Genomic DNA, 26,837 nt, shown 5'->3' on the forward strand with positions numbered 1-26,837 from the left:
ACGACGCGTCGACTATTAAATCAGTCGTCGACGATTTTGATAGTCGAAAAATCATGGCAGCCCTACTTTTTGGATTTTTATATTCAGAGCCAGTGAGCACTTTCACAATAATCATGATTTTAAAAACTGTGATTAAAATAATTGCTGACGTTAATCAATTAACGAGTTAACGAGATAATAATAGGTTAAGTTGCCCTAATAATTAGACTTTGGTGACAAACTGATATGATGTCCATGTTTCCTTTGTTGGACTGTGGGCGAGTGTCAGAGCTGAATGTACTGAGTAACATGTAGAGTTTAAACATGTGTCAGTTCCAGTTTTAGAGCTCTAAAGTGCAGCTATCATGTTAGGAATATGTGAGGAATAGACAGGAACACTGAGCACACTGAGGTCAGATCTTTATTTTACCACTCGCTGCATTCTTGATGTTCATGAATTCAGCAGGTTCATGATTGTCTGCAGCATTAATCTCATATTTCCATCTAAAGTGTTGAATTTGACTGATGTTCTTTATGATCTCTGGCACCAGTTCATCTGTAGGCTGAGCCCAGTCCATCCATTTAGTGAAATGATGTTTAAAGGTCTCCTTGTTCTGTGAGCATGCACAGATCCTGAAGCAGGAAGCCTGGGTTACAGAGAAATGATCATCACTGTGATGATGCTCATCATCTCTGACTGGGATTTGAGGTTTTGTCAGAGCAGCAAAGAAAGCCTGGCTATGTTGGACTGGGTGTGGCAGCAGCTCCCAGTTTGAGTTCAGGAGACAGACACCCTCTCTACTTTGAAGATCAGCTTCTAACTTTCCTTTTTGATAAAGCTTATAGTTCGAGCTGGATCAGGTGACCCTGAACCATCCCTTAGTTATGCTGCCATAGAGATGGATAACAGACGGATTGTTGTTTTGTGTGTCTGCAGACTGTCAGGCTGTCTGATCACAGAGGAAGGCTGTACTTCTCTGGTCTCAGCTCTGAGCTCCAACCCCTCCCATCTGAGAGAGCTGGACCTGAGCTACAATCATCCAGGTGACTCAGGAATGAAGCTGCTGTCGGCTGGACTGAAGGATCCAGGCTGGAGACTGGACACTCTCAGGTATGGAGAGAATGTCTGATAGAGGAGGAAGAGCTGGAAACATTTTCTGTGTCCTTCACTCACTTCCTGTTTGTTTCCTGCAGATGAGACATGAACAATCACACATGCAGGAATATTTTCAGGGACAGACACACTAGTCTAGCTGGATAGTACATGGATATTTATGTAGGGGGTCTCCAAGGAGTCTGTTTGCAGGAGCATTAATGATAACTGATATGTTGAGAGTTTCATTAAAAGTAGACCTACATTTAGGTCCATAACTATTTGGACAGAGACAACATTTTGTAACATTACATGCACTTTATTAGGTCACAGGTGTACCTGAGATAGTGGGCACTGTGTACCTAATAAAGTGTCAGCCATGTGTATGTTTCCCATGCTGTATGTCCACAGTGACAGAAGGATGAAACAAGGCTGTGAATCATTTCAGTCTGTGTGTGTGTGACAAAGACGCAGACAGGAGCAGCTAACATTTGGAAATGTTCTCCATATTCTATCGCGATATTTCATTTTCTTATCGTTGCCTAACATTATACCGGTATTACCGTGGATGGTATAATGTGGCCCGGCCCTAGGCGCACTCAAATAACACCGCAGTTTTACATGTGCACTGTTTGGTGGGGGAAATTGCTGTCCATACAGACAATATTGATTTGCAAATGATTAACAAACAATCTTATCAACACATAGTTCTTTATTTGGAGTACATTTCTACAAGAAAGACAAGTTACTGAAAAAGTGCTTGTGCTTAAAGTGCTTTGGCACTCTTTGTCAATATTGTAGACAATGTTTAACTTAATCATCACATCGGCTCCTCTGACGACCTGTTTGCTGCTGTGTGCCGCTGAAAGGCAGTGGGGAGAGGGGACACTTGGGCAGTGCATTTATCGCAGCATATAATGTGTTTTCTGGATACACTGCTGCTTTTTCAGTGTTCACAGATTGATGGCTCCATGTCAGAGCACTGGCTATGAATTTCAGACGGATCAGGCCTTAAAGAAAAGTTATCAATAGTTCTTTTCATCTTTTATTACCCACAGCTACATCCACTCCTGTCGGGCCTATATTGCTCAGTACGGCTGGGTATCATCACTGATTTCTGTAATCCATTTGATTCGATTCAATTTTGCCTCAGAAACTCAGAAATATTTCATTCTCATTCTGTTATTTGACAACAATAACAGAAAAATATGTACTTGAGAACACATTTATTGTGGATTCAGCTGTGAATGTAGAATTTGTCAGAATACATCATGGTCACACAAATCCTTAGCAGAGCAAAGTGGCCTACTTAGCATTAGCTGCTCAAGTTGTAGAAAGCAAGGCAAAACAGTATTAGCATTAGCTACTAATGGCAGCCTACTTAGCATAATCTCTTCACATCGTTATAACGCAAGAGAAAAGTATCACTCATGGCTAGGGCTGCCACGATTAGTCGACTAGTCACGATTACGTCGACTATCAAAATCGTCGACGACTGATTTAATAGTCGACGCGTCGTTTGAAGCTTTGTAAGATCACAAAAGACGCAGGAATAAGCAGCAGGATTTAAGAGTGTAATAACGGACTGAAACAGAAGATGGCAGCACTGCATGTACAAGGATGCCAGCTGCCGTTAAACCTTGAAGAAGAAGAAGAAGAAGCTGTGTCCCAGAATTCATAGCGCAGCCCAGTTCAGTTTCCAACAATGGCGGCAGCTAGTTAGTTTTAATGTTACTCTTATTATTCTTTCTGGGTCACAAAATAAACGTTTAACATATTTTCAGGCTTGAATGTAGCTGTGTAAACCTCAAATATCTGCTCAGTTTATCAAGACACCACATATTTTCAAAAGCGCTCCGACGTTTTCGGAGACGTCTGTTACCCACTAGCTCGATAGCTAGCCGGGGCCTAGGTCACTAGCGCCGTGAGAACACCGGACTCCCGGCAGATCGTTTTCAAACCCACCGCCGTCTTTCACTACTCAGGTTAAACATGATATATAAGTCACTTAGATAACTTAAACATGTTACTGTTTGGCTTTTTTCAGTATTTTATTTGTTCCTGAGTAAATCGGCTGAGTTTATTAAACTTCACCAAAACAATCTGCACATTTAATTTAAAATTTAATAAACTACCATCTTGTCTTTATTGTTAGTTAGCACATACCTTAAACACTTCAAGCTGTAAGCTAATGATAGTTATATAAGACCAGATGCTGCTGGTGCAATAAGCTGTACGTTGTACGTCCAATGGATGATGATCTGATTAGTCGACTAATCGCAAAAATAATCGGTGACTAGTTGACTATCAAAATAATCGTTTGTAGCAGCCCTACTCATGGCAGCCTATTTACCATTAACTTCTCACATCATTATGACACAAGAGAAAAGGGTAATGGCGTTAGCTACTAATGCTTATTTATCTCAAATTAGCTTCAGCTGCTCACATTGTTATAAGGAAAGAGAAAACGGTATTAACATTAGCTGCTAATAATTATTCACCCCTAATTAGAATAAGCCACTAATGGCAGCGTATTTAGCATTAACTCCTCACATCATTGTAACCCAAGGGAAGAGAGTATTAGCAATAGCTACTATCATTGTTAAAAAGTAAGAGAAAACAGTGTTAGCATTATTGAATAATGCTAACTCGCATTAATTTAGCATTAGCTATTAACAACAGCCTACTTATCATTAGCCGCTCACATTTTTATAATGCAAGGGAAAACAGTGTTAGCATTAGCGCATGATACTAATTCACGTCAAAGTAGCATTCGTTAATAACGGCAGCCTACTTAGCATTAACTGCTCTGTACTGTTGCACCCAATGTGACCCAGTGTCCTATATTGAGATTCACAGCCAGCTAAACTCTCTTGCATCACTTCCTCCAAGGAACAGGCACGTGTTGTATTTCAGGGGTGTCAAATTCAAATACACAGTGGGCCAAAATTCAAAACTGGAACAAAGTCGCGGGCTAACGTTAATATTTATTGAAATATATTTATTCCTCCAGATATGAGAATGAATCTTTTCTTATGGACTCAAACAGGTTTTGCTGAAAATGGAACAAGCAAAGCTTAACAGAGGTGTGGACTCGAGTCACATGACTTGGACTCGAGTCAGACTCGAGTCATTAATTTTATGACTTTAGACTTGACTTGAAAAAATGTTCTAAGACTTGTGACTTGACTTGGACTTTTACACCAATGACTTGGGACTTGAATTGGACTTGAACCGGTTTACTTGAAAAGACTTGATATTTTACCCCAAATATAAAATTTAACATGCATATTATATAGAGATTGAAAATGTGACGTCATTCACGGGTAGAACCGCAAAGGATTCTGGGAACTCGTGGCAAGCGGTACTAGCGCACGCAGGCTTTCAATTGAAATCAGTTATACAGCAATAAAAAGAAACACAAAAATGTCAAGAAGCTGTTGTATCATTAACTGCAATAGCCGGTCGCATGACAGCCACGGAAAGCCGACGGGTAAAGAGATCGGTTGTTATCGGATTACGTCGTTGAAGAGAAATTGTTCGAGCCATGTTTCCGAAGTAACAAAGACGCGACTGGATTGCAGCCATTCTAAGACCAAATATAACGTCCCAGAACACTCCAGCTCACAGGTTAGTCTGCTCCAAGCATTTACACGAAGGTCAGTGTTTTTTAGTAGTTAATACGTCATTTTCATAACATAATTAGTGATATAGGTTACAAGCAAGTCTGGCGCTGAACAGAAATTGTCGCGCTATGCTCCTTTATTTATTGTGCATAAATAGTGAATTGTCCTGACACAATATTGCGTTTCGCTTCTGTTATTATGGTACATTGACAAAAACATATAATTTTATTCACAGGATAAAACAGGTTTTTTGTATCACTAATTGCCCAGTACGATTACAGCATACAATATTATTGTCACTGCTACATTTCTGTGATGGGTACCAGAAATGATTTCCACTGCTAATTAATTACCGTTGAGCTCAAAGGTCCTATTAATAAACGGTTAACGAATGTGTATTTATGACGACAATTTGTGAGACTGGTAAACTTATGATACGTACGATGGTCTTTACTTTCTACACGGTGCATTTCAAGGTCCTGCACCCATCCGTCGGTAAACTGTACCTGGGCTTGTTGCAGTGACCTGAAGTTACTAAACTTCATGAGTGTGTGCACTCACTCCAAGAACCGTATGATTATAAATATGCATATAAATATGCTAAGATGAGATAGCTGACTTCATCTAACTAGCAAATGTTGTCCAGGCTACGTTGGTGATACAGTTTTTTTAATGTGTATGATATTTTTGTCATGCGATTTTAAAGCCGGTCCTACAACCGCATCCAAGAATAACATGCAGCTTATCTCAGAACTGTCGGTGAAAATTATTCTTGGAGCTAAGTTTAATTGAGCTGCATTTTAAAGAGGTGCAATTTCACAATTTGTGTATATTTTCTACGTTCACTTTTGTCATGTGTTGAGAAAAACACAGATTTAAAATTACATGGTCTAATATTTACATTTAGCATATAACTGCAACATTATTTTTTCGTTTTTTTTTTTTTAAAGACTCGAAAGGACTTGAAATTCAAAGTTTCAGACTTGTGACTTGACTCGGACTTTTACACCAGTGACTTGAGACTCGACTCTGACTTGCCTGACATTACTTGAGACTTGACTTGAGACTTGAGGATAAAGACTTGAGACTTACTTGAGACTTGCAAAACAATGACTTGGTCCCACCTCTGAAGCTTAATACTAAACTATATATAGCCTATATTAGCTGTATAATACCAGTAGGCCAGCTCCGATAGTAATTTGGTATGGCTTCGCGGGCCAAATGTAATTAGGCTGCGGGCCAAATTTGGCCTGCGGGCCAGAGTTTGACACCTATGTTGTATTTGGACAGGATTTAATGCAAAAAAGTGTGAAACTGAAATGATACAGAATACAGAAATGTCACATAAACATTAGCTTAGGTTGAACTTAAGTGGACATATAAAACACATCAAAAGTTTCCAAATCACTTCAATAATGTCATATACCCTCTCTTAAAGGTAAACACAATTAAGAAACTTACTCATATTGCCACTCAAAGGGATTTAACGGAGTGGATGGCTTTGGATCGGAGGAAAACACACCATGTCTTGCTTCACTCATGAGCAAACACTTCCTATCACACTTCTTTTAGTGACTAATTGGCTCAACATAGCAAACTGTGCAAACCTGCGCCCCCTATAGGCCTGGAGAAATAACATACAAAACGGTTCCAGTACATGCTCACTAATATAATGCTAATCCACATCAAATTAGCTGCTAACATCAGCCTACTTAGCACTAGCTGCTCACATTGTTAAAAGGAAACGGAATATGCTATTAGCATTAGCTGGTAATAATTATTCACCCCTAATTAGAATTAGCCGCTAATGGCAGCCTAGCATTAACTCCTCACATCATTATAATGCAGGGGAAACGATTTAGCATTGTCGATAATGCAAATTCACATCAAATTAGCATTGGTTAATACCGGTAGACGTCGTATCATTAGCTGCTATCATTCTTACAAAGCAAAGGAAAACAGCCTACTTAGCATTAGCTGCTCAAATTGTTATAAATCAATGTGAGCAGCGTTAGGTGCCAATGGTTATTCCCCTAAAATTAGCATTAGCCACTAATGGTAGCCTAGCATTAACTTCTTTGGGAGGACCTCTTTCTGTGACTGACTAGAGCAGGGATCAGCAACCTTTAACACCCAAAGAGCCATTTGGACCCAGTTTCCACACAAAAGAAAACTCTGGGAGCCGCAAATACTTTGTGACATCTAAAATGAAGATAACACTGTATATATTCTTTTTTTCTTTCTTTTTTTTACCTTTATGCTTTGTGTGAACAACTACAGTGTGTTGCTTATGAAATCCATGAAGTGCTACAGAGAAAATTACATTTTATTTATGTAATGAACACATTTTGAACTGAAAGAAATATAACAAAAAGGAAAGACCCAGCTGAACTAACTCGGCTTCCACGAGTGTGATGCTTATTTTGAGCGAAAAATAATAAAATATAATTTTATTTTTATATTTCAATATCACAGTAATCTTTCAATTTAGAACTACAAGTTTAAAAAGAACTAAAACACTTCAGGTAAATACTTGTAATTTATTTTCCCAAACCATGCGGAGCCGCAGTATAAGATCCTCAGGTTGCCGACCCCTGAACTAGACGATTCAAACCAATCAGATGACAATATTCACATGACTCCCACTCCTTGAAGTGAATTTCAAGGAGTGGGAGTGGGGCGATCATGGCTCAGGAGTTGGCAGTTTGCCTTGTAATGGGAAGGTTGCCGGTTCGAGCCCCGGCTCCGACAGTCTCGGTCGTTGGGTTAGCTGCTCACATTTTTATAATTGCCCAAGGACAAGACACTTCACCCGTTGCCTACTGGTGGTGGTCAGAGGGCCCGGTGGCGCCAGTGTCCGGCGGCGCCAGTGTCCGGCAGCCTCGCCTCTGTCAGTGCGCCCCAGGGTGGCTGTGGCTACAATGTAGCCACAGCTGCACTGTCACAGTCGTCCACACACTGTGAATGTGTGGACAACTGGATATGTAAAGCGCTTTGGGGTGCTTAGGGACTAGTAAAGCGCTATACAAATACAGGCCATTTACCAATTTTGAAAATGTTGCACTGTTCCTTTATCAGTGTCTTAACAGTATGTTTATGAGAGCCATGTAATGTCGAGAGAGAGAGAAAGTTTCGATACGTGAGAGATTTGTGATGTTTAACGTGTTTGGAGGCTTTAGTTAGTGTGTAGTTGGTGTGTGGTTAGTGTGTAGTGTAGTCGTCGTTGTGTTTTGTGTGTCAGTTCTACTAGTAAACATCACAGTTGCTGCCTTAAAGCCACCAAAGGCAGATTGCAGTGTAAACGCTGTCTCCACATGGAAAACAGGAGTGATCCACCTCCTGCTGTCAGACCTGCAGGTTTATCCCTGTGCTGTTCTCCTCTGTTTTATAGTGACACAAACAATTTTTTGCACTGGCACAAATCATATGTGTGGCTTCTTATTTGATGCAAACATCTGATTGTTCTGTGAATAGTTTGAAATGGTTATATTAAAACCTCCTGAGGCCTCGGCTGCATTATTAGGGAAATAGTTGCAGAGTTGTTGTTTGCAAAACTTGTTCAGCGTTTTTTAAAATGTACAAAATGATTGGTTAAACATGTTTGTGGTTTTTCCAGTTAAAATCTGCCTTTTTCTCCTCTGATATTTCCTCCAATGACTGGAGATATGGTGTTGATGAGTGTGTCAGAACTAATACAAAGATATAACCCTGTGCTGTCTGGAGTAATGGCATCATCCAGTCTGTCCTGTTTCCATCAATCACTGTCTGCTTGGCCTCAGTCATGAGGCATGGCGGGCCAGACAATAAGGTCTTTAGAGAGGCTCACAAACACATCTCTACAGACCTTTCACATCATGGAGATAAACTGTTCACATTTCTTCCTTCATCCAGACGATACAGAGTGTTGTTAACAAAAAAACAGACACCACAGACAATTCATTCCCCCGGGCTTTCACTTTGATGAACACTGTCAATGTTCATGTGTATGAGAGCCATGTAATGTCCATGTGTGCATGCTGACTGGCTTTGGGTAAGGCAGACCATTGTTCCATACTGCTGCTGCCTGCATACAGACAAAGGCTGAAACAGGAAAAACCAGCTTCCAGGGTCATCTACAAATGAGACAGTGAGGCTGAGGAGGTCCTACAGGACTGCTTTGACACAACTGACTGGCAGATTTTTGTGGATGCAGCTGATGGCAACATCAATGAAGTCACAGACTCTGTCATTGGATATATTGGAAAGTGCATGGATGATATCATCACTAAAACCACTGTCCGCATATATACAAATCAGAAACCCTGGGTAAATAAAGACGTTTGCGCCAAGCTAAAAGTGCGGACCTCTGCCTTTAACTCCGGGGATGCTGATGCATATAAAGCAGCCAGGTACGACCTCCGGAAGTCCATAAAAAAGGCCAGAAAGGACTACAGGGACAAAATGGAGTCCAGCTACCACAGCTTTGACACCAGGTGACTGTGGAATGGACTGACTGCATCACTGACTACAAGAAGGACAACACAGGCAGTGTTCAGCCCACGGCATCTCTCGCAGATGAGCTCAACAACTTCTATGCTCGTTTTGTTGCAGACAACAGAGAGCAGATCCTCTACCCTCAGGAGGACAGTGAGGCTGCAACTCTAACTCTGAAAACAGAAGCTGTGAGATGGACCTTTAAAAAGGTCAATCCTCACAAAGCTCCAGGACCAGACGGCATCCCAGGCCGGCTACGCAGAGTGTGTGCAGACGAGCTGGCAGGGGTGTTCACCAGCATCTTCAACCTCTCCCTGAGGCAGTCAGTGGTCCCCACATCCCTCAAAGCATCCCCCATCATTCCTGTTCCCAAAAAATCAGTGGTCTCCTGTCTGAATGACCACCGTCCTGTTGCACTGACATCCGTCATCATGAAGTGCCTGGAGCGGCTGGTCAAAGGTCACATCTGCTCCTCCCTCCCTGACACACTGGACCCTCTTCAGTTTGCCTATCGGACAAACAGAGCCACAGAGGATGCCATCGCCCTGGCAACACACACCACCCTCACTCACCTGGAGTGAGTGAGGGTGGTGGCATCCCACCCACAGGTTAACCGGCTCATCATCCACATCGGCACCAAACAGCAATCTGAGCTGCTGAAGTTGGACTTCCTCCAACTCTTCAGCCTCCTTGGTCAGTTGCAGGTGAGTGCTTTTATCTCTGGGCCCACCCCCACCTGTGGCAGAGGGATCGGCCGTTTCAGCCGGCTGCTCAGCCTTAACACCTGGCTTTCCTCCGCCTGTGTCTCCCACGGCGTGGGTTTTATTAACAATTTTGATGCCTTCTGGGAGAGGAGGCATCTTTTTGGGGCAGACGGGCTCCACCTCAACGCCTGGGGACGCTGTTTGCTGTCCGCCAATTTGGCATTTGGCGTACAGCACTCCCGCACATCGCCCTGTCACTACCCCAAACTGACATTACCTGCTGATCTGTCTGCCACTGACTGATGTTCCCCTGGTCCCAGCTCCTATATTTGTTCCACTTTTAACAGTAATACACAAAACTCTGGACTCGGACCTCTCTCTCCCACAGTCAACACAATACCCGTCATAATCACAAACAGAGAGCAACAGAATCATCATAAATCCAGTAACTCCAAAAACATTAATAACCTCCGGCCTCTTCAAAAATATCAACATCCATTCAACTCTATTGTCAAAAATCCACCAGTCTCGATCAGTATGGCACTTTTAAATGTCCGCTCTCTGTTGAACAAGTCTTTTATTATTAATGATTTAATTTTAGATAATAAACTTGACTGTTTATTTTTAACTGAAACATGGCTGGGCTCGGATGCACCAGTTGTTCTCACTGAGGCCTCCCCAACAAATTTTAGTTTCTCTTTTTCTATTAGAAGTGGTGAGAGAGGTGGTGGGACGGCATCTTTAGCCAACAACACACTCACCACCAAACAAATTTTATTTGATCATTTTACCACTTTTGAATTCCATGCTATTGTTTTCAGCAGCCCTCCAGTTTTATCTGTCACAGTTTATAGACCACCTAAAGACAGCGCTGCTTTTATCAAGGAATTCTCAGAATTTTTAACAAACATACATTCAAAATATAACATGATAATTTTAACCGGTGATTTTAACCTGCACATAGATAATCCTTCTGACCCTGCAACAAAAGAATTCTTAAACATTCTTCACTGTTTGGATTTTACCAGCACGTCACGCAGCCGACTCACAACAGAGGACACACTCTGGACCTGGTCATCACCCATGGGCTGTCCACCAGCGTGTCCTCTGTTGTTGACTTGGCTGTCTCTGACCACTACTGTGTGTTTTTTAACATCACCGGTTTTATTCAGCGGGAGACCTCGGTGCGAACTGTGAGGAGGCGCTATCTAACCTCTGAAGTGGCTGCAAATTTTACCAGGGTTTTAGACGAATGCCCCCCTGTGATTTTACCTGCACCCTGCGATTTGATTTTTAGTTATTTTAACAGCAAACTGAAGAAAAGCCTTGACTCTGTTGCTCCACTCACCACCAAAAAGATTAACGTAAAACATGCATCACCCTGGAGAAACGAAGAAGTCAAAAAACTCAAAAGAAATTGCAGGGCAGCAGAAAGGAGATGGAGGAAAAATAAAAATAATATCAACCATCAAATATTTTGCGAGCAACTTAAAATGTACAATAATACATTAAGGAAGTCAAGAAATTCATACTTCGCCAAAATAATCAGTATTAACAAAAATAATCCCAAGGTCCTCTTTTCCACCATAGATCATTTATTTAACCCTGATTTTAAAAGCTCCCAAAGAACCCCACAGACTCGCTCTGTGAGCAGTTTGCAGACCACTTCAGGGGAAAGATCAGCGCCATCAGATCTGATATTTTATCTAATCGCCATATGATTTTAAACACATCTGAGGGCTCGATTGTACCTGAGGAGACACTGGACAGCTTTGTCCTGGTTAATGCTGAGAACCTGCAGAAAGTTTTCTCCACAGTGAGACCCACCACATGTCTTTTAGATCCAATCCCCTCTTCACTCTTTAAAACACTTTATGGATTTTTTGAGGCTGAGCTTTTATACATGATGAATTGCTCTCTTCAGTTGGGTGTCTTCCCTGCTGCCTTTAAAACGGCGGTGGTGAGGCCCCTTCTGAAGAAGAGCAATTTGGATTGTAATGATTTTAATAACTACAGACCTGTATCCAACTCACCATTTTTAAGTAAAGTCTTAGAAAAACTTGTTTTTACTCAGATTACTGATTTTCTCAATGATAGACAGATCCTGGAGATATTCCAGTCTGGATTTAGGGTGAACCACAGCACAGAGACGGCTCTCCTAAAGGTTTTAAATGATCTTAGATGTAACTGGGACGCCCAAAAGCTCTCAGTCCTGGTGCTGCTGGATCTAAGCGCAGCCTTTGATACAGTAGACCACGCTATTCTTTTAAACAGACTGAAACACATGGTGGGCCTCTCTGGTGCTGTACACAACTGGTTCACTTCCTGTCTCTCAGACAGAACTTTTATGGTGAGTATGGATACATGCTCCTCTAAGATCCATAAAATGACATGTGGTGTGCCTCAAGGGTCGGTTCTAGGCCCTGTACTTTTTAATTTGTATATGTTGCCTCTCGGCAGTGTCATCAGGAGGCATGGAGTGAACTTCCACAGTTACGCTGATGACACTCAGCTGTACATCTCCGTGTCTCCTGATGACACCAGACCAGTGGATGCCCTCTTTAACTGTGTCTTGGATATAAGATCTTGGATGGCAGAAAACTTTTTACAGCTTAACCAGGACAAAACTGAAGTTTTAATTGTCGGTCCTGAGGCTCAGAGAGAGAAACTCTTGTCTAAATTACAGGCATTTTCACTATGTCCTTCACTACAAGTGAAAAACCTGGGTGTTATTTTTGACTCTGAGCTTGGTTTTATCCCACATATTAAACATGTAACCAAAATTGGGTTTTATCATCTAAAAAATATAGCCAGAGTCGCCCTATTCTCTCTCGGGCCAACACGGAGATGCTGATGCATGCTTTTATTACCAGTCGCATTGATTACTGTAATGCCCTGCTCTCTGGTCTTCCTAAGAAGAATATTTCAACTTTACAACTCTTGTAAAACTCGGCAGCCCGTGTGCTGACGGAGACCAGAGGGCGGGCCCACATTACACCGGTTTTAGAATCGCTGCACTGGCTCCCCGTGTGTTTCAGGATCGATTTTAAAGTTCTTTTATTGGTTTTTAAATGTCTTAATGGTCTTGGGCCTTCTTATCTCTCAGATCTGCTTTTACCATACGAACCCTCGCGGACCCTGAGGTCCTCTGGTACTGGCCTTTTGATTGTCCCTAAAGTCAGGACACATACTCACGGAGAGGCAGCTTTTCAGTGGTATGGTCCTCGTCTGTGGAACAGCCTGCCGGAGGAGCTCAGGGCCGCAGAGAACGTACATGTTTTTAAGAACAGGCTCAAGACCACCTTTTTAATTTAGCTTTTACTTAGCGTTTATTTATTTTATGCTTATTTATTCTATCCTGTTATTCTATTATTAATTTAGGCTTTACCTAATATTTATTGATTTTATTCTTATTCATTTTTTAATCTTGTTACTCTATTTATATTTATATTTATATTGTATCCTGTTCTTATTTATTTTATCGTTTTACCCTGTATATAGCCTATTGTGTCATATCTCCAGTGTTTCCTCGGAGGGCGCTCTCTGCACCGGGGCTGTGATCGACCGTGGCTGCTGGGTCTCTGGGGGTCCTCTCAGCCTGGCTGGGGGGCTCCTTGGCCTCCCTCCTGCTGTGTGCCCAGCCCGGAGGCTGCGGTCTGTGACCGGCTCCCGGTGCAGACGGCTCCCTGTTATAGTGTTTCCTCACTTGGCTCATGAAAGGTGGAAAGGTTTTAGGAATATCACCAACTACAAGCCTAAAACCCCCCACTCCACTGATGACTTGCTCTTAGCCAACACCCTTAACGACTTCTACTGCCGTTTTGACGAGCCATCAGGCAGCCTTCACACCTCCAACGGCCCCAACAATAGAGACACTTTGGACACTCATTCCCCCACCTCTCCCCCCTCCATAGAGCCATCACCACCTTCAAACTGTTCACCTACAACACCCCCCTCCTCACCCCACACAAAAGAGGATTTCACACCACCTCCTCCCACCACAACTCTTCATATTCATGAAGCAGATGTGAGGAAGCAGTTTAAGAACCTGAATGCTCGGAAAGCTCCCGGCCCAGACGGTGTGTCTCCTGCCACCCTCAGACACTGTGCAAACGAGCTGGCCCCAGTGTTTTCTGGCATTTTCAACTCCTCACTGCAGGCATGTCATGTGCCTGCCTGCTTCAAGTCCTCTACCATAATCCCTGTCCCCAAGAAACCTAGGATCACTGGACTAAATGACTACAGACCCGTGGCTCTGACATCTGTGGTCATGAAGTCTTTTGAGCGCCTAGTTCTCTCCCATCTCAAGACCCTCACGGCCCCCCTCCTGGACCCCCTGCAGTTTGCATATAGAGCCAACAGGTCTGTAGACGACGCCAGCAACATGGCCCTACACTTCATCCTGCAGCATCTGGACTCCCCAGGAACCTACGCCAGGATCCTGTTTGTGGACTTCAGCTCTGCCTTCAACACCATCCTTCCAGACCATCTCCGAGGCAAGCTTTCCCAGATGAATGTGCCTGATCCCATCTGCCGGTGGATCACTGACTTCCTGACGGACAGGAAGCAGCATGTGAGGCTGGGAAAGAATGTCTCGGACTCCCGGACCATCAGCACCGGCTCCCCTCAGGGCTGTGTTCTTTCTCCTCTGCTCTTCTCCCTGTACACCAACTGCTGCACCTCCACCCACCAGTCTGTCAAGCTAATCAAGTTTGCAGATGACACCACCGTTATTGGGCTCATCTCGGACGGGGACGAGTCTGCCTACAGGAGGGAGGTTGAACGTCTGGTGTCCTGGTGCAGCCACAACAACCTGGTTCTGAATGCCCAGAAGACAGTGGAGATTATTGTGGACTTCAGGAAGCACACAGCCCCACTCCCCCCCATCATCCTGACTGACACCCCCATCACCTCTGTGGACTCATTCCGCTTCCTGGGTACCACCATCACCCAGGACCTGAAGTGGGAGCCCACCATCACCTCCGTCATCAAGAAAGCCCAGCAGAGGATGTACTTCCTGAGGCAGCTGAAGAAATTCAACCTGCCAACACGGACGATGATGCAGTTCTACACCGCAATCATCGAGTCCATCCTCACCTCCTCCATCACCGTGTGGTACGCTGGAGCCACTATCAGGGACAAACAGAGACTGCAGCGTGTTGTGCGCTCTGCTGAGAAGGTGATTGGCTGCAGACTCCCATCTCTGCAGGACCTGTACACCTCCAGGACTCTGCGGCGTGCAGCTCGGATCTCAGCTGACCCTTCTCACCCTGGACACAGTCTGTTTGACCTGCTCCCCTCAGGCAGGAGGCTCCGGTCCATTCGCACCAGAACCTCTCTCCATAAGAACAGTTTCTTCCCCTCTGCTGTTGGACACATGAACAATAACCATATGACTGTCCCCGCCACTAACACATGACCCTACGCTGTGTCACTGCATCATTCCATGTTTGGCACTGATCACCACCTGCACTCATGTATATATCATGTATATATCTTTCTACGTAGCACTTTAATTCTTATTCTAACTTTTATTTATTTTATTTTATTTTTTCATGTCTATTTAAGCGTAATTTATGACAGCATGTTTGCACTGAAGCACCGCAGCAATTTCCTAATGTTGTAAACCTGCTCAACATTTGGCAATAAAACCCTTTCTGATTCTGATTCTGATTCTGATTCATGTGAGCCCAGCCCAATTTTTACTCTTTAAGTGTGTGTGTGTGTGTGTGTGAGTGTGTGTGTGTGGGGTGGGGGGGGGGGGGAGATATGTGTGTATTCACATCGTTTATGTTAATGAGAGTGTGGGGAGTGAGTTGGAGGGTGAGGTGGGCTGCTTTTAACCATGTAAAGCACTTTGTGCTACATTTTTTTTGTATGAAAAGTGCTTTATGGCGACCGTGGCTCAGGGGTTGGGAATCGCATCTGTAACCGGAAGGTCGCCAGTTCGATCCCTGGGCTCTCTGTCCTGGTCGTTGTGACCCTGGGCAAGACACTTTACCCTACTTGCCTACTGGTGTTGGCCAGAGGGGCCGATGGCGCGATATGGCAGCCTCGCCTCTGTCAGTCTGTCCCAGGGCAGCTGTGGCTACAACTGTAGCTGCCTCCACCAGTGTGTGAATGTGAGAGTGAATGAATAGTGGCATTGTAAAGCGCTTTGGGTGCCTTGAAAAGCGCTATATAAATCCAATCCATTATTATTATTATTTATAAATAAAGATTGATTGAAAAAGGGAATACATATGCAAGGATGCTCTTCATCGACTACAGCTCGGCATTTAACACCATCATCCCCTCAAAACTTGCCTTGTAGCTCGTCAACCTTGGGCTGGGAACACCGATCTGCAGATGGATTCTAAACTTCCTCACAAAAGGCCCCAGGTGGTGAGAGTTGGTAAGCACACCTCCTCATCACTCATCCTAAACAGAGGTACGCCACAGGGTTGTGAGCTTAGCCCCCTCCTATATTCACTGCTCACACACGACTGTGTTGCCAAACACGATTCCAACATCATCATCAAGTTTGCGGATGACACAACCATCATAGGCCTCATCACAGACAATGATCAGACGGCCTATAGAGAGGAGGTGATGGTGCTGTACGAGTGGTGTCTGGAAAATAACCTGACTCTCGACCAGTCAGGGAACACCAGCCCATCCACATAAACAGTGTCAAGGTCGAAAGGGTCAGCAGCTTCAAGTTCCTTGGAGTCAACATCACCGAGACTTCTCCTGGACCCTTCACACAGACACTGCTTCACACAGACACTGCTATCAGGAAATCTCGCCAGCGGCTTTACTTCCTGAGAAGGCTGAGGAAGTTTGGCATGAACGCCAACATCACCTCAAATTTCTACAGGTGTGCGATCGAGAGCTTGCTGACGAGCTGCATCACAGTTTTGTACGAAGCTGCTCTGCCAGCAGCCGTAAATCACTACAGAGGGTGAAGGCAGCAGAGCACATCACTGGCACGAGGCTTCCTGCCATTCAGGACATTTATCTCCAGCTGTGCCTCCGTAAAGCACACAGCATCATCAAGGACCACAGCCACCCAGCACATCAGCTGTTCTTGTTACCATCTGGCAGACGTTACAGGTTCTGTCTGCTCGGACTACAAGACTTAAACACAGTTTCTACCATCAACCACAACACTTAAACACACACACACAGCACTCAGAAGCTGCAGCTTCACAAGTACTCTGTTTAATCTGCACTGGTCACTTCACTTTATTGATATCTATATTTAAAAGTGCAATACTGTGATTTTCTGCTGCTCATTCCTGTGCAATGTCCCATCTGCCCCCCCGTCATGTTTCTTATTTAATCACTAGTGTACATATATTTATATTTATAGATACATATATATTTAGTCATCTTTTCTCTTTTACCACGTCTCTCTAATATTTGCTCCTTACTATTTTTCTATTTTATTATTTTATTTTATTTTCTCCTACTGTATCATGCTGCTGAGTGACTGCTGCTCGTCAAACACATCTCATTGCAATGTTGACCCTGTGCTAACTTGCATATGACAAATAAAACTGAAACTGACTGTGCTGCTCTGACCCCCCTCCTCCTTTCAGGGTGGAGCCTGCTGGAGTCCGATGGTTGAGACCAGGTCTGAGGAAGTGTAAGTGTGTTTTTAATGGGATTCATGAAAACAAAGCAGCACACATTCAACCATCTTCATCATGTCAGGAGTCATCATCAAAGTGTCAATCAATGAACAGATGATGGATCAATAACTGCAGCTGGATTGTGTTTGTTCTCTCCATCAGATTCCTGTCAACTCACAATCGACACAAACACAGTGCACACAAAGCTCCAACTGTCTGACAACAACAGGAAGGTGACACGTGTGGAGGAGGTTCAGTCATATCCTGATCATCCAGACAGATTTGATGTTTATGAACAGCTGCTGTGTAGAAATGGTCTGACTGGTCGCTGTTACTGGGAGGTCGAGTGGAGAGGATACGTTTATATATCAGTGAGTTACAGAAGCATCAGAAGGAAAGGAGGCAGTGCTGACTGTGTGTTTGGATTCAATGATCAGTCCTGGAGTCTGAGCTGCTCTGATGATGGTCCTCAGTCTGTCTGTCACAATAACAGACAAACATCCATCTCCTCCTCCTCCTCCTCCTCCTCCGTCTCTAACAGAGCAGCAGTGTATGTGGACTGTCCTGCTGGCACTCTGTCCTTCTACAGAGTCTCCTCTGACACTCTGATCCACCTCCACACCTTCAACACCACATTCACTCAAACTCTTTATCCTGGGTTTGCAGTCTGGCATACTGGTTCCTCAGTGTCCCTGTGTGCAGTTGAGTATCAGCAGTCTCGTCCTGTTATAGAAAACCATCAATTGCGTGAAGTCATTTACTAATCTCTTTTTTACTGTCCACTTTTTAGGATTTCAGAAAAGCACAAATGACTGAGGCTGAAAAACCTTCATACAGGTGACCAAATTATAATTATTTTATTTGTTATTTAAAAAAAGAATGGGGGTCTTTTTTGGATTTATTTGATAGGGACAGTAGAGACTGACAGAAAAGCAGAGGGAGCGAGAGAGGGAAGACCAGGGCCACAGGTCCGACTCAAACCCAGGCAAGCCACTGTTCGCCAAACGGCATATGTCCGCTTGCTCTTCCCATTAAACTAAAGGTGTGCCAGGTGACCATAATTACTAAAAAACAAACTCAACCTGATGGAACAGATTATGTGATAACTCACTTTACGGTTTACATTGCTTCTGGTTAATTACAGTTTAATTCAGATCCCTCTAACACACACCACCAGACAAGTTTGTCATTTAAGATGGAAGAATTAATTAATGGCAGGACTTCTTTGAGCAGTTTTGTAGGAATGGGGTCTAAAAGACACGTTGATGGTTTGGAGGAAGTAATTATTGAAGTTAACTCAGAAAGATCAATTGGAGAAAAAGAGTCTAACTTAACATCAATGGTACTAAGAGTAGCTGTAGATAATATTACATCTGTGGGATGATTACTGGTAATTTTTTCTCTGATGATAACAATTTTATTTGTGAAGAAGTTCATGAAGTCATTACTAGTTAACATTCAGATAGCTGCTCTGCTCTGTGTTGGTACAGGGCATTGGAGATGATAACAGTGGGTGGATTATATTCTTAAACTTAGTTACAGCACTTTCAGAAAGACATCTACTTTGATAAAGTCTACTCTCCACCGCTGTGTAATCAATTATTGTAAATGTAAATGTTATCAGGAAATGATCAGACAGGAGAGGGTTTTCAGGAAACACTGTTAAATGTTCTGGTTCGATGCCATATGTTAAAACAAGATCTAGAGTGTGATTAAAGTGGTGGGTGGGTTCTTTTACATTTTGAGAGAAGCCAATTGAGTCTAATAACAGATTAAATGCCATGTTGAGGCTGTCATTTTTAGCATCTACATGGATGTTAAAATCACCCACAATAATTATTTTATCTGAGCTCAGAACTAAATTAGATAAAAAGTCTGAGAAATCAGAAACTCTGTGTATTCCATGTTGCTTGCAGTGTCCTGTTGTGAGATGAAGAAAAATGTCACTGACTGGCAGATGTCCTAGAAAATGTCCTTTCATCCAGTTAAGGAAGACTGGGTTAAGAAATTTCATAATGTGTTCTTGGTGGATCATTATTATCTCTCTTCGGCCTGGTCTATCTCACTGTCAAATAGTGTTGTGTCAGTAATTAGCCATATGTTGACGGAGCACAGCAGCCACAGAGACAGTAGAGGAGGTGCTACAGATCGCCTCAGAACTTACGAAAAGTAACTGACCTCAACACTAAAAGGACCATATGTGGTCTGATTTAAATTTGGTGACATACATTCTTCACAAACTTTGTGATTGCCTGAAATTTAATAGTATAATAGAGAAGAACTTGAGACTTAGAAGTCAGGTTACTAAATTAAACTGTGAACCTATGAACTACAGCAGATACCAAAGTAAATCGTCTGTTTCCACACTTTCTCACAGTCTACTGGTAACTGGGTCTCCTGAATGCAGCAATGAAGAAAAGCTTGAAAACCTGTTGGGAGCTTCTCCCTGGCAAGCAGAAACCCATCCAGATGTTGAAAATCATACAGGAGAAACACCTGTAGGGACTGAGTTTAATTCAGTGAGCAGCACCCTGCCACCAAGCTCCCACCTGCACATCTGCTCCACAGCTTTCTGCTGCCTGACTCGCTCTCAAAGTCACTCATCTTTATTGAGCAACGTACCAAGGAACAACTTAACACGGGCAGCAAGCTTACCATCCATGAAGTTACATGAGTATACACCCAACATCAGTGTTGATGATTTTGGTGATGAAACCTACATGTTCCAGTGCTCCTGTCCAGGCCTGTACCAGTGCAGTGTGACCAACCTGATGTTTGTCATGAAGGGAGAAGGAGATGTGGTTTACAGGACTGTCCCTTGGAACAGAAGGCTGCTGGCCCAACACCACAAGAAGCCTGCAGGACCTCTGTTTGACATCACGTGTCCTCAGCAGTCTGTGTGTCAGCTTCATATCCTACACTGTGAGGTCATCTCCACAGGTGGAGGCCAGTTCTTGCAGGTTGCTCATGTGAAAGATGTGGGCATCGAGTTTATCCACCCTCACCAGATAACCAAAACTCATGCTATTATAAATATCGAAGGGTTTTCTGCTTATGGTAATGTCAAGGATGAAGACTCTCCTCCCGACCCAGTCCAATCATTGGTTCTGCTCTTCTACAAACCCCCAAACGATTGTAATCCCAGATCTGTCCTCAGTGTGTTCATGTTGCCACGTAATGTTGTGTTCCCCAAAATGCGGCGTGACAGGAAGAAGTCAGACAAAACTGAGATATACATCGAGACAACCTCTGACTGCAAACTGCATCCAAAGCAGGCTTACACTCTGGCCACTGATCCTGAACATGACCTCATTAAAGTTCTACCAAAACAAGCTGATTTTCAAGAGGAGTTCTTCGAAAGCTACTTCCCATCATTTCAGGTGTTCTTAAAGGAAGTCTTTACAGATATTAACCTGTGTCTGAGAGACAAGAGCAGCTCCACCTGTGTTTGGGAAACAGAGGTTTGTCTTTTTCCTACTGGAGGAACAACTGGTACTGTGAAATCTTTGGATGCTGGTCCAAAAAAGATACGGAGGAGCTTCATCGAAAGTATATCAGGACCTGTTCTCAGGAGTCTGCTGGACCACCTGCTGGAAAAAAAAGTGTTAACTATAGATGAAGTGGACGAAGCAAAAACAGTGAAAAACAGAAAAGATAAAGCTAGTTGGGTTTTTGACACTGTGAGCAGGAAAGGTGGTGATTCAGAAATGTTTGAGGTTCTCCGTGAGGAGGATCCCTTTCTCTATAAACATCTAGGTTTGAAATAAAACGGAGAGCTGTCACATACAGATGATCTTGCTAACAGCCACTGTCACTAAACATAACATTCTCAGTGCTCCTAGGACAGTGCTGTCCAAACGCTGAATTTGTACCTACCTAGCTGTTAATCTCTTCAAGGAGTAAAGAAAAACGCATTACTCATCGATTTATTCTTATTGACTTGTAGCATTTTGACACCATGAATTTGGGTTATGACACACAATAGTGCAATAATCTTTTCTGGCATCGTTGTATTTTTACTCAGTTGTATATAGCATTCATATTCTATTTTTATCTTATTGTATATTTTTATTCTATTTTATTCTACTGTATATAGTATATTATTTTATTCTATTCTGTACAGTTGTGTACTGTATTTATTCTTATTGTATTCTAATTTTTGCCTCATAACTTTTGCACTGTCCACTTCCTGCTGTGACAAAACAAATTTCCCACGTGTGGGACTAATAAAGGTTATCTTATCTTATCTTATCTTACAACAATTATAGATGTGTAATTTTTAACTTTTTCATGGCATGATAGTGTATTTCTTAACAATATCTATTTGTTTCATGTAGTTTTTAATATTATATTTAAACATTTTCATTTAAACCTTTCACCAAATGTGTGATTGCAAATTTCTGCATGTTTTTTTGTTTTGTTTTAGAATTTGATTTTTTTTTTCCTGCATACTTCTGATGTTATAAGTTTTAATTTAATTTTTTGTTGGGTTTTTATTTTTTGGTTCATGGCAATGTCTGCAGGATATTTTCTGATATATTTACTGTATAATTACTGATTTTTCCCTTGTCAGATTATTGTAAACTCTTTCACTTTTACCAACATAAAATCACATCTTAATTAAAGTGCTGAATCCAAGTATTTTCATGTAGCTATTAACAAGTTTTCACTGGCAGTGCCTGAATGGATTGCAATATAGTTTGAAATGTATGAAGGGCTCAGGTGAAATTTTGTATAAAAACCCAGAGTTTGTTACTCTTATGTTTACTTCAGTTTGCCTACCAGCCTGGCATTGGAGCGGATGATGCCGTCATTCACCTCCTACATCGTTCCCTCGCTCACCTGGAGACCGCTAGAAGCACTGTGAGAATCATGTTCTTTGATTTCTCCAGTGCCTTCAACAACATTCTTCCCTCGGTTCTGAAGGACAAGCTGGTGAACTCTGGAGTGGACCATCACCTCACTACCTGGATCCTGGACTACCTCACCGACCGACCACAGTATGTGAGGACTCAGGGCTGTGTGTCGGACAGGGTCGTCTGCAGTACGGGGGCCCCACAGGGAACGGTTCTGGCTCCGTTCCTCTTCACCATCTACACTGCAGACTTCTCCCACAGCTCCACCCAGTGCTTCCTGCAGAAGTTCTCTGATGACTCTGCAATAGTCGGCCTCATCACTGATGGGGACGACAAGGAGTACAGAGGATTGACCCAAGACTTTGTGGACTGGTGCCAGCAGAACTACCTCCAGATCAATGCCAGTAAAACCAAGGAGCTGGTGGTAGACTTCCGCAGGCACAAGCATTCTCCACTGCAACCACTGAACATCCAAGGTATGGACATTGAGGCTGTGGACAGCTACAGGTACCTTGGTGTTCATCTGAACAATAGACTGGACTGGACTCATAACTCAGACGCCCTCTACAGGAAAGGGCAGAGCAGGCTGTACCTGCTGCTGTACCTACTGCACATTCCAGGGTGGCCTCGCAGGAATCCTCCATTATTCTCAGGATTACATTTCCACTTGCAGTGTGATCGTATAGTGGTAAATTTATACAACCAAAATAGAAAAACTTCAACACCATTAACATTGCATGTTAAATTTCCCAAATGAAAGGAATATAGAAATATATTTTAAAGCTGTACATGAAACAATGTAAATTCTCTAAACAGTGTGGCACAGTCACATACCTGCATTCACAACAATTCAATTCAATTCAATTCAATTTTATTTATATAGCGCCAAATCACAACAAAAGTCGCCTCAAGGCGCTTCATAGATACAGAGAAAAACCCAACAATCATATGACCCCCTATGAGCAAGCACTTTGGCGACAGTGGGAAGGAAAAACTCCCTTTTAACAGGAAGAAACCTCCGGCAGAAGCAGGCTCAGGGAGGGGCGGGGCCATCTGCTGCGACCGGTTGGGGTGAGAGAAGGAAGACAGGATAAAGACATGCTGTGGAAGAGAGACAGAGGTTAATAACAGATATGATTCAATGCAGAGAGGTCTGTTAATACATAGTGAGTGAGAAAGGTGACTGGAAAGGAAAAACTCAATGCATCATGGGAATCCCCAGCAGCCTACGTCTATTGCAGCATAACTAAGGGAGGATTCAGGGTCACCTGGTCCAGCCCTAACTATATGCTTTAGCAAAAAGGAAAGTTTGAAGCCTAATCTTAAAAGTAGAGATAGTGTCTGTCTCCTGAATCCAAACTGGAAGCTGGTTCCACAGAAGAGGGGCCTGAAAACTGAAGGCTCTGCCTCCCATTCTACTTTTAAATACTCTAGGAACAACAAGTAGGCCTGCAGAGCGAGAGCGAAGCGCTCTAATAGGGTGATATGGTACTACAAGGTCATTAAGATAAGGTGGGGCCTGATTATTTAAGACCTTGTATGTGAGGAGCAGGATTTTGAATTCTGGATTTAACAGGAAGCCAATGAAGGGAAGCCAAAACAGGAGAAATATGCTCTCTCTTTCTAGTCCATGTCAGGACTCTTGCTGCAGCATTTTGGATTAGCTGAAGGCTTTTCAGTGAGTTTTTTGGACATCCTGATAATAATGAATTACAGTCGTCCAGCCTGGAAGTAATAAATTAGCGTCACTCTGAGACAGGATATTTCTAATTTTAGAGATGTTGCGCAAATGGAAGAAAGCAGTCTTACATATTTGTTTAATATGTGCGTTGAAGGACGTGTCCTGGTCAAAAATGACTCCAAGGTTCCTCACAGCGTTACTGGAGGCCAAGGTAATGCCATCCAGAGTAAGAATCTGCTTAGATACCATATTTCTAAGATTTTCAGGGCCGAGTACAATAACCTCAGTTTGATCTGAATTAAGAAGCAGAAAGTTAGCGGCCATCCAGGTCTTTATGTCTTTAAGACATTCCTGCAGTTTAACTCATTGGTGTGTGTTATCTGGCTTCATGGACAGATAGAGCTGGGTGTCATCGGCATAGCAGTGTAAATGTATGCTATGTCTTCTAATGATGCTGCCTAAGGGAAGCATGTATAATGTAAACAGAATTGGTCCTAGCACTGAACCCTGTGGAACTCCATAATTAACCTCAGTGTGTGAAGAGGACTCTCCATTTACATGCACAAACTGGAGTCTATTAGATAGATATGATACAAACCACTGCAGCGCAGTACCTGTAATACCTACAGCATGCTCTAATCGCTCTAATAGGATATTATGGTCGACAGTATCGAACGCTGCACTGAGGTCTAGCAGGACAAGCATAGAGATGAGTCCACTGTCAGAGGCCATAAGAAGATCATTTGTAACCTTCACTAAAGCTGTTTCTGTGCTGTGATGAGCTCTGAAACCTGACTGAAACTCTTCAAATAAACCATTCCTCTGCAGATGATCTGTTAGCTGTTTGACAACTACTCTTTCAAGGATGTTTGATATGAAAGGAAGGTTGGAGATTGGCCTATAATTAGCTAAGACTGCTGGGTCTAGAGATGCTTTTTGAGTAAAGGTTTAACTACAGCCAGCTTGAAGGCCTGTGGTACATAGCTGATTATTAGAGATAGGTTGATCATATTTAAGATCGAAGAATTAATTAATGGCAGGACTTCTTTGATCAGTTTTGTAGGAATGGGGTCTAAAAGACACGTTGATGGTTTGGAGGAAGTAATTATTGAAGTTAACTCAGAAAGATCAATTGGAGAAAAAGAGTCTAACTTAACATCAATGGTACTAAGAGTAGCTGTAGATAATATTACATCTGTGGGATGATTATTGGTAATTTTTTCTCTAATGATAAAAATGTTATTTGTGAAGAAGTTCATGAAGTCATTACTACCCATATGGAAAAGATATATATAAATCTTATAAAGTTTGTATCTGTCTTGTGTGAAACTTGTATGAAAAGCATATAAGAGTGAAAACAGATATAAGATGCCTTGAAAAATTATATAATGAAACTTGTATGTGTTGGATACTTACTAAAACAATGTATGAAAGTAATGCGAAAGTGGCCACTTTCATGAGTAATCACATATAAGTTTTTACTATTTCTTTTCCGTATGGGTAGTTAACGTTAAAGGGATGGTTGGCTCAACAGAGCTCTGACTGTTTGTCAGCCTGGCTACAGTGCTGATGAGGCCCTGATGGTAAAAAAAAACAACTACATTTCCGCAAAAATGACGTCACTTCCGGTTTCGGGCAGGTGGACATGCAAAAAAAATGCGCTGACGTTTATTCCAACGTAGGAAGTGTTACAAACAGCTGATCGGATCGGCAAAGCGTGTTTCTGGAATATTATGTTTTTGTTGCTGCAAGCGCTTTTTATGCAGTTTTTGCAAAGCCATATGTGGAAGGAAACTGTGACCGAGGACAAGCTGATGGCATAAGATGTCAGTACAACTCCTCCGGTTTCATATGCAAAAAAATGTATTGCGCTAGCTTACGTGGTTGAAGAGCTACCGGGATTTAAAAATAGTTACGCAAAACAGAGCGTGCCCGCTCCGACCGGCTTTAAAGGGTTAATAGCCTCAATACTTGAAATGTGCAGTTCACTTGTATTTTTATTTTTATTCCTATTTATTCTATTTATCCCCTTCGTATATTTTATTTATATATGTCTCTGTATTTATATATGTGTATATATATAATATTCTCTGTAACTTCTGTCGGTGCTGTGCTTTTGGAAACTGAATTTCCCAGAGGAACCCACCCGAGGGATTAATAAAGTTTTATCTTATCTTATCTAACATGTTTGTACTCTCTTGTTACCTCGACCAGGTCCGCGGCTCCGAACCGTGGAAAGGAGACCTCTGGCTAATACTTTGGGTTCCGTGTTGGGCTCGTAGCCGGGAGCTAGCTTTACTGTCTGGGTCAACTTTGCTAGCGAGAGACAGAGAGAGGCATTGAAAGGCTGAACTTACTTGTTTTGGAGGAAAACACAAACACAGTGTACAGTCGAGTCTTAATAGCTTACTTACAACTTGGATCGTGAGGCACTCTTTTTGGCTGCAGTGGTTATTATTATATTTACATGCTTCCATCTCCCGTTTCTGGGCAGTAGCACCTCATACTTTTCATATTGCCTTTTTCTCCCTCCCTTGTGCTCACACACACAGGAGGGGCAGTCCCACATGTTCTTCCTGGAGCAAGGACTACACCACCCATGAGGCTACAGTCTGAAAGGGCTATGCCTGCCTAACACTCTGCTCATATTGCCTTCATATTGAATCATTTTTTGAATAATAACTTTGTAAAATATTTCTTCACATCAAAATGTGGGCCGCAAGTAGAGGTGAAGTGGGCTGCAAGTTTGAGTCCCCTGGTTTACAGCATCCTGCCATGCGATTGCATTTGTCTCTAACCATCAGGAACC

At 42.7% G+C, this 26,837-nt stretch overlaps 1 protein-coding gene across 2 annotated transcripts in view; it reads left to right on the forward strand.

Annotated features, from left to right (window-relative positions):
• LOC146577954 (uncharacterized) overlaps nt 1-23,123 on the forward strand; it is a 54,126-nt gene extending 31,003 nt beyond the window's left edge. The window contains exons 8-12 of one of the 2 annotated variants that reach the window (XM_085268463.1): nt 917-1,090; nt 17,459-17,505; nt 17,654-18,192; nt 18,282-18,328; nt 22,265-23,123. In XM_085268463.1, the coding sequence (XP_085124589.1) occupies nt 917-1,090; nt 17,459-17,505; nt 17,654-18,192; nt 18,282-18,328; nt 22,265-22,358 (901 nt within the window). In that variant the 3' untranslated portion in view covers nt 22,359-23,123. Of the gene's footprint in view, nt 1-916; nt 1,091-17,458; nt 17,506-17,653; nt 18,193-18,281; nt 18,329-19,868; nt 22,117-22,264 lie in introns of those variants that run through there. The other variant, XM_085268462.1, reaches the window with a different exon arrangement.
• Nucleotides 23,124-26,837: the final 3,714 nt, after the last annotated feature.

Source organism: Mchenga conophoros, linkage group LG3, assembly GCF_057382185.1.
Source record: "Mchenga conophoros isolate Kocher_MC1m ecotype Shallow Benthic linkage group LG3, M_conophoros_male_GT1.1, whole genome shotgun sequence".
Lineage (NCBI taxonomy): Eukaryota > Metazoa > Chordata > Actinopteri > Cichliformes > Cichlidae > Mchenga > Mchenga conophoros.